At 37.3% G+C, this 8,427-nt stretch overlaps 1 protein-coding gene across 3 annotated transcripts in view; it reads left to right on the forward strand.

Annotated features, from left to right (window-relative positions):
* Kif18a (kinesin family member 18A) overlaps positions 1-3,477 on the forward strand; it is a 65,140-nt gene extending 61,663 nt beyond the window's left edge. For all 3 annotated transcript variants that reach the window (XM_041679047.1, XM_041679050.1, XM_041679049.1), the window contains exon 17: positions 1,766-3,477. In XM_041679047.1, the coding sequence (XP_041534981.1) occupies positions 1,766-1,848 (83 nt within the window). In that variant the 3' untranslated portion in view covers positions 1,849-3,477. The remainder of the gene's footprint in view (positions 1-1,765) is intronic.
* Positions 3,478-8,427: the final 4,950 nt, after the last annotated feature.

Below are 8,427 nucleotides of genomic sequence, written 5' to 3' on the forward strand. Positions count from 1 at the left end.
CGTGAAGTGTGGTTGATATATCCACTAACACTCTGTTATAGAAAAGTGACTTTCCCTTTGCCTAGCAAGTGTCAATTACAGATTATTGATGGGAGCTAATATTTACTTCCTCCTCTCATTACTGGTACCCTGTCTGTCTCTTGAACCTTGGCAGGTATTAGGCATACTGCCATAGTGTCTGTATATCAGTCCTGTTGTGTCCAGAGGACGCTGTTACCTTAGAGTTCTCTATCACCTCTGGCTCCTAAAAATCTTTCCACCTCCTTTTCCTCATAGATCCCTGAGTCTTGAAGGGAGGACTTCAATGAAAACATCCCATTTTGTACTAAATGATCTCTCTTTGCTCATTTCCAAGATGTAGATTTCTTTGTAAATATCCATCAACTGCAAAGAAGATTCTCTGATATGAGTTGAGTGAGGCACTGATCCATGTGTATAGATGTCATTAGGAGTCATTTTATTGCTCTGGTCCTTTAGAGTGATACTAGTAGGTTTTCTGCCTAGGGCCATGACCTTGCTATTCCTAGGTCCTTGGCCACTTTAGCAGTGTCAGATCCATACTCAGGTTAAATCTGATTTAATGGATCTTAATTCTAACCAATATTGATATTGAAATTTTTCAATGAGCTGTGCTTACTGATTCCTGTTATTTTGTTGTTATGGTGTGGGTCTTTTCTGCCTCCTTTGATTTATTGTTCTGGGACTACTTATTCCTAGTGGTTCTTGAGTGTATTGAACCTTTTCAGACTAAATTTTCCTTCTAGTGCAGTGGTTCTCAATGTTCCTAATACTGAAACCCTTTAATTCAATTCCTCGTGTTGTAATAACCCCCAATCATAAAACTGTTTCATTGCTACTGCATATTTATAAATGTTACTGTCATAAATCACAATGTAAATATCTGAAATGCAACATATCTGATCTAACCCCGAAGAAGATCACCACCTACAGAGTGAGAACCGCTGTTCTAGTGCCTTCTATAAAGCTGATTTGCTAGATCGTAAATGTTTAAATTTGGTTTTGTTATGAATTTTTTATGTGTGTGTGATTGATAGTTTTGCTGGGTATGGTAGCCTGAGCTGCCATCTGTGGTCTGTCAGTTTCTAGAACATCCATCTAAATCCTTCTCGCTTTCATTGATAAGTCAGGTATTATTCTAGTAAATCTGCCTTTGTGTGTTAGTTGGTCTTTTTCCCTTTTAGCTTTTAATACCTTTTTTTCATTCTAGACATTTACCATTTTAATTATTGTGTGTCATAAGGTACCTTTTTTCTGATCCTATGTGGTTGTCTGGATGCTTCTTGTACTTTTTTAGGCATCTCCTTCAGGGGAAATTTTCTTCTATGATAATGGTTTGTTTTTTTTTTAAATGTGCCTTTGGTATGGCATTCTTCCCTTTCTTTCCTTGTTTTTCTTTGGTTGCTGTTGGCCACTGTTGATCCTATGAACATGTGCTGGCTGTGGGAAGAGTACTTCTGCATCCCAGAGCTGTGTGGTCACTAGGACTCCCTGGTAGAGGGTGTTTTTGTGGCTTGGAGGCTAACACAAAGAAAAAGAGTTGGAATAGAAGGGAAGTCTGAGGGGGTCAGGGAGGGAAGCTAAGGAAGCCCTGAGTTTGTACCAAGAGGTGGAAATCTCAGAAAATATATTGTATTTTAAATTGTTTTAGTTAACCATGAATTTCAAGCGTAAATTTTTGTCAATAAATTGTATAAACGATTAGTTTTGAAAGTTTTATATATATTCATCTTTCTTTCTTCTCTAGGTTATGGAAGAATCACCAACAAAATGAATTCAAACATGGTTAGAAAATTTAGAAGAAACGCTTCTAAAGAAAACATACACTAAGAAGTGTCAATGTCCCTGCAAAAATGTACTTGATGTCTCTGAGAGAAAGCCACCTAGAACCGATTACTAAAATATTTTCATCAAACAAAATAAAAACTCCTTTTTTTATTTTAAGTAAATATAAAATTACAAGAGGTTATATTTGCCATTTCTCAAATATTTGTTACTCTTGAAAATCTCCAAGTGAACATGTCAGTTTAGTTTTACTTTACCTCGGCTAGATTAGCACATTTTAGGGAAAAAAAGTGACCTAAATTGCCCTTATTATTTTCAAAAATTAGGAGACTCTAGAAGTCATAAAATTAAGACCAAGATGTATTTGTCTTCTGTTCTCTGTCAATATGTGTTTTATTCATATATGTGATTTTACTTTTGAAAACTTTGGTGGAGAAATTTAGATATAAATTCCCACAGTATTGTAAATATTGTTTAAATACCTGTCACAAATACTAATATTTTATTGCTTGGTATATTAAAGATATAGATTTTAAATTGTTTGTCTTCCTGCTTTGTTGAAACCACTCATACATAGTAAATGTTATTTTATATAAGCATGAATTTTGTGAATTTGTTTTTTATACTAGAGCAAGGTAGTGTGTAGCCAGACCTAATCTGTAAATAACCTATGCATTTCTTCATAAGGAAGAGTTCTGAGGAAATATTTTAATCATTCCTGTTACTTGGGGATTACTGAGAGCTGCAACTTATCTACCTAACCTTATTCACTTATCTGGTTTGGCCTACTTTTGTGGGCAAAAGTACACATTTTTGCCTAATACACTTTTAAGTTTCTGCCTCCATGGAATCTTCACGCCAAACCAAACAACCATACAGCACCTTATAAGATTTCTTAAGGCTTTCCCTTAATCAATTTTTGTATTTAAAATGTAATCAAGAAAACATGAGGCAGAATAATCTTCATAGTTCCTCCTGCATTTGTAGGGGTGTAGTCAGAATCTGTCATAGGAAAGGCCCAATAAATTTTTACTGTACATTGTGATTAGCTTTTGATTGTGTTGGCTGTTGTGAGAATCACCTTCCCTGGGCAGAAGCGGCACACACCTTTAATCCCAGCACTTAGGAGTCAGAGACAGGTGATCTCTGAGTTCTAGGCCAGCCTGGTCAAGAGAGTGAGTTCCAGGACAGCCAGGGCTACTCAGAGAAACCCTGTCATGTGTTGTCCACCTCAAGTACAAGTATGTGATCTTCTTACTTATACAATTTTTATCAAAGACTTTCCCTTTGTAAAATATGTGAATAAAAACAAAAGCAACTTGAAGGAAAGGTTCAGTCTGACTTAGAAACATGGTAGCGGATGCTGCTCGATTGCATCTGCTGTTGCCTGGCTTGTTTTTGGTTTGTTTGTTTTTTTTTTTTTTTTTTTTTTTCCCCTTCTCAGTTTGGGACTATACAACCCAGTTTCCAGCTTGGTCGTCCTTACCTACTGAAACTTCTGGAAATGACCTCATAAACATACCCTGAGGTGTTTTCCTGGTGATTGATTGATGATGTATTAACCCTCAAGATTTGTACTCTTGTGTACTTGGAGTCTACTTAATTGTACCATGCCTTTTTTTTTCTATTTCAGTTTTACATTTAAATTCATATGTTTGTAAAAAAAAAATTTGTGTGACGTTCATAAGTACTGATTTGATAGTAAATACTAAGTCTAATAATCAAAATTTCTTTATAGTATCCATTTTTTTCTCTGTCCTTTCATTTCTTTATTTAACCTCATTTTAGCATTGGATAATTTGATTAGAAATGTCAAAATATGGCCATTTTGAGCACAAAGACTTCCAACACTAAAGAACTAGTAATATTCCTAAGATTATACTCTGAAGTGTAATATTCTATATTAATATGCTATTGCCAGTTTGCAGACACTGATGTTTCCTGTGTCTTGCTGATAGCCATGGTCAACCCCAAGGTGTTCTCTAACATAGGGGACAATTGTATCCCCTTTGGCCCATTTACAGTTTTCACACTGAGCTCTTCACAGAAAAGATTTGGAAAGAGGATTCTACCTTGCACAAAATCATTCCAGGACTCGAGCCAGGGCGGTGACTTCACAAACCACAACGGCAAGTCCGTCTATGTGGAGAAATTTGAGAATAAGAACTACACCATGAAGTATTGTTGCCCATGACAAATGATGAACCCAACAAATGCTTCTCAGATTTTCATCTCTGCTACCAAGACTGAGTGGTTGTGTAGCAAATGTCTTTGAGAAGATGAAAAGAGGTGTGAATGTCATGGAAGCCATTGGACATTTTTGAGAAGTTTCTGCACCCCCAATAAACTTGTCCACCAACACAGCAATCCAAATCAGAACAAATCAAACCAAATTAGAAAAAGCCCAGATTTATTGGGTAAAACGCTTCAGGATGAATTTTCCAGCTCCCCTGCCCCAAGAGGAGATGGAAAAAAGACACTGGAAAAGCATGTGTCTGTTTTCTGGCATGGGGAGGGAGAGACAGTTTAAATACCCTGTGGAAGTGGTCTTGAGCATCTCTGGGTGAGGGGTCATCATTTGGAGGGCTTTCTGAGATCCAGCATGGTTTGGAGAGAGATGTGGGAGGGGGGCTTAGGGTGGAACCTCCACCAGAACATTCCATACTCTGGGTATATGGATGCCAGGGGCTAGGGTGAAGATTCCTCCAGAACAATTTTGATCCCAGAACCAACAAGGTGATTGCCATTGCTGACAGTGGACCCTTCTAGTACTCTTTTGACTTGCTTGTGTATTACCCAACAAACCATCCTTCTATAGTTCAGGAGACAGCCCCCACCCTCTCTCTTCACCATACCCATTAATTTAACGCTCCTTGGGTTCCATATTTTTCCCCAACTCCCCTCTAAGTCTAGGTGGGTTACAGAATTGAGTTTGATTGTAAATCAAAGCTAGGTAAGAAAAAATAAAAGTAAAATTAAGAATTCAGACTTAATAGTTATGACTGGGGATTGTATGAAATATATCTTTACTCTTGCTTAGCAAATTGAAATAATTTTCCACACAATACTATCAATCATTTTTATTAAGACCTTGTAAAGTGGTTTTTGTAAGACACTTGAGAATTTTCAGAATTGTATGCTTCCCTACTTTTTAAAATTTTTTAAGTTCTTTAAAGACCACGGTTTTATGTGCATGTAAGTTGTATAGCATAGGATAGAATACTGTCAAAGTCTACTGCATTAGTAACACTGCAAGTAATATTTGTAAGCAGTTCTGCAAGCGAAGTCCAGGATCAAGTTGCCGGCATCCAGTGAGGGCCTTCTTGAATCATCACAGAATAACTGTTCTTCTATGTTTAGAGAACTAAATTCATCCTTCATATGACTTCTTTAAAATGTGGCAGTTGCAAAGCAGACCATTTTGTGGTATTTTAAGTAGCCTCTGAAGCCTCACAAAGGCAAGTTATAACAACAGTGACTAGTGTGTCAAGCTATTAGAAAATGCTTGTCCTGAAATATTTCTGTTAAATAGATAGCAATATATGTGTCTGTGTCCCCAAGCACATCTAAGGCAAGACTAGCTAAAAGTAATTGGGGTGTTTTTTTTTTGTTTTTTTTTTTTTTTGGTTTTTTGTTTGTTTTGCCTTGTGTGTGAGAAAGGGGGCTCACTCATGGTACATCACACATGTAGAAGTAGAGTAGGACTTCATGTGGTGATCCTCCCTGTCCAGCTCATTTTCAACAACGTCCGTCTGCAACTATATATTACCAGGCTTGCCGGCCAGCAAAGTTCATGGTTCTATCCCCACCTTCCTCTTGCTGTAGGAGTGAGTACTGGAATTACAGATGTCTGCTATCACATTTGGCTTTCGTTCAGTCCTTACAATCGCAAGGCAAGCACTCTACCCAATGAACCATCTCCCCAGCCCCCAAAAGCCAACTTTTAAAAATGTTTATGCTTTCAAACAGATGGAGGTGTAAGCCATTTGATGCATAAATTAGTGACATAAAAATTAAACAATTCTATGATCAGGACTTTAGATAAAAAATACTGTCCTCTACTTCTCTTCCTGTCAGGGTGTGTGTGTGTGTGTGTGTGTGACAGTTGTAAAATTTTATTTGGGGGGAGGTGTTGCAGGTGAGAAGTGTTCTCACTTTGTAGACCATATTAGCCTCAACCTTGCAGCCATCCTGAGTGATGGCATTTCACTCCTGTGCCCTACAAGTCACTTTTCAAATGCAAAATGGAATCCTTCCCTAATTCTATTGTCCTTGAAGCTACCATTTTCCCAGTCTGTCTTTCAAGTGACTGTTTCACAATCCTTTTAAGAAGTCTTTAATCCCATTCTTTCCAATAACAGTTCTTAATATTGGTTCTTCACTTGCACCCACCCCAGTGTATGTTTTGTTTAATGCTAAGGGGCAGAGTGTTCTGGAAATCCACCCCCAGCCAGCTAACACCCTCAGTCTGGACAGCAGCACCATTCTCAAACCCACATGCTGCCTATGAGAATTATAAAATAATTCTCTTATCTCAAGCATGCTTCTCTTTCAAATTTCTTTCTAATGAAAAGCATTAAGCTACTCAAACTACAGCTGAAAGGTCACAGCCTCTTAGGATACATTCTACCTGAGCTTTCTTTTGCTGTATATTCCACTTGTAATTCAGTTTGGGGACAGGTGATGCTTTGAGTCCAGTTAGCTCTGTACCTACCAGTGAAAAAAATCGTGTCACTTCAAGGGTGGTAAACAGTGACCACTTTAGTGTCTAGTTCTGAAGAGCATTACCGAAAATGACTCCAACTTTTCAGTTCAATTATGGGAAGTTTTTAAATTTTATTTTAATTTCTCTCTCTTTAATGGGGTTTTGAGGCAAGATAGTACACTACAACCCAGGCTGTGCTCTCAAGACTTAACATTGTTTTCTTGAGTTTCCAAATTTCATCACAAGTGACCCAAAAAGTGTTATTCAGTCCTACAAACCATCTCCTGAATATCCAATCTTCAAATGCTTGCCTCTACTCAAGCATCCTTAACTGCCTGTCTCACAACTGATTTGGTGCTGCCACTTTGTCTGTCTTTACACCATCAAACATAAAATATATTTTATATTAATTACTTTCATCATCTTACAAAATTCCACTAGTTTTCCCTTGTAACTGCTCTTCTACTTTTAATAATATTCTGGAAACCAAAATTTAAAAAAAAATAGAAAACCAAGAGTCAACATTAGTTAGGCATGCCATGACCTGGTCATTCCTGGCACACAAGCACAAGCCCACAACAGTGTGGAAGATATCGAAATAAAAAAATGATGTGTGTTCATGGAGGGAAAAGCTAGAATATCCATCAGTAATTACAGTAGCATAGTTCTATGTATCTTGGCTATCTTTCACATAGACTTTTCCAAACCCATTTTTTAATTCCCATCTAATGCGTCTGCCAAAGATGACTTTGGCTGAGCTCTGATAAAGCCACCCAGAGACTTTTCCACTACATATAAATCATTCAAACAATTGGGTGGTTTTTGATTCTTGAAGAAATGTACCATTTTTTTATATTTTCTGTGATGAGTTTATCCTTTAACAGCAGAGCCATCTCTCCAGCCCAAAATGTACCATTTTTATCTTTATTTCCAGAGAAGATTTAAAACACAAGCCTTGACATACACACACACACACACACACACACACACACACACACACACACAAAACTGAATTAAATAAGCTTCATGTTTTAAAATCCTGTAATTGTGATATTTTTTTTTTCCCGCTCTGGGTGGAAGTTTCTAAGATTAATTTGGCAGGTTTGGGTATGATGAGCTTTTGAGCTTTTGGATTGCTTTAATAGTCAGAACTCCCTAGATAAACTGGTCCCTCCTTCCAAACAAAGATATCATGGCTAAAAACATTATGATCTGTAACATCTCCAACAGGTAAGTTGATCTTTCTACCCACCATTGGAAGCTAATTTGTAACTAAGAGCGGTGGGAAAGGATGGCTGTCAGAGGTGGAACTCATTTCAAAATGCTGCATCTGTCAGTAGTTCGGCATCACTGCTCAGAGACCCAAGGTGATACAGTTGATTGCAGAGGAATGACACTTCCAGGTGAAATCCATTATAAAAGTAAACGAATTCCCAGTCATGACCCTATGGACCATGCGATAGTCCCTCTGCAGCCAGCAGTCCCTCAGTCTGCTATAAATGGAAAATGAATGCAGTCATTCATTTGGCATGTGCCGAAAAGAAACATTTTCCAGTTTCCCCCTTATTCATTTAATGTTCATTTAAAAATGCACACCCAGAAGGACTTGGTATTTAATTCTTTTATAAACTGTAAACACTTCACACTGTGGTATTTGGATATCTTACAGTCTTTGTCTGTAAACAGAAGTTGCTTCAAGGCATATTCCAGATACTCAATGGTACAAAACTTAAGAAGCTTAGCAAGTTTTGCAAATGAATGTCAATATTGTTTACCATTTGGATAGAAAGGGACGCATTTAGTGCAATGAGTGTTACAGATGTTTGCATTTTAGTGCCTATAATCATGGCTATCTGCAGAACATGTTTTACTGATAAATCCTAAATTATAGACAATATCTTGAAAAATCTTACTAAAAC

The sequence above is a fragment of the Microtus oregoni genome, unplaced genomic scaffold, assembly GCF_018167655.1.
Source record: "Microtus oregoni isolate MIOR12 unplaced genomic scaffold, Mior012 000031F_ref0000149, whole genome shotgun sequence".
Classification (NCBI taxonomy): Eukaryota; Metazoa; Chordata; class Mammalia; order Rodentia; family Cricetidae; genus Microtus; species Microtus oregoni.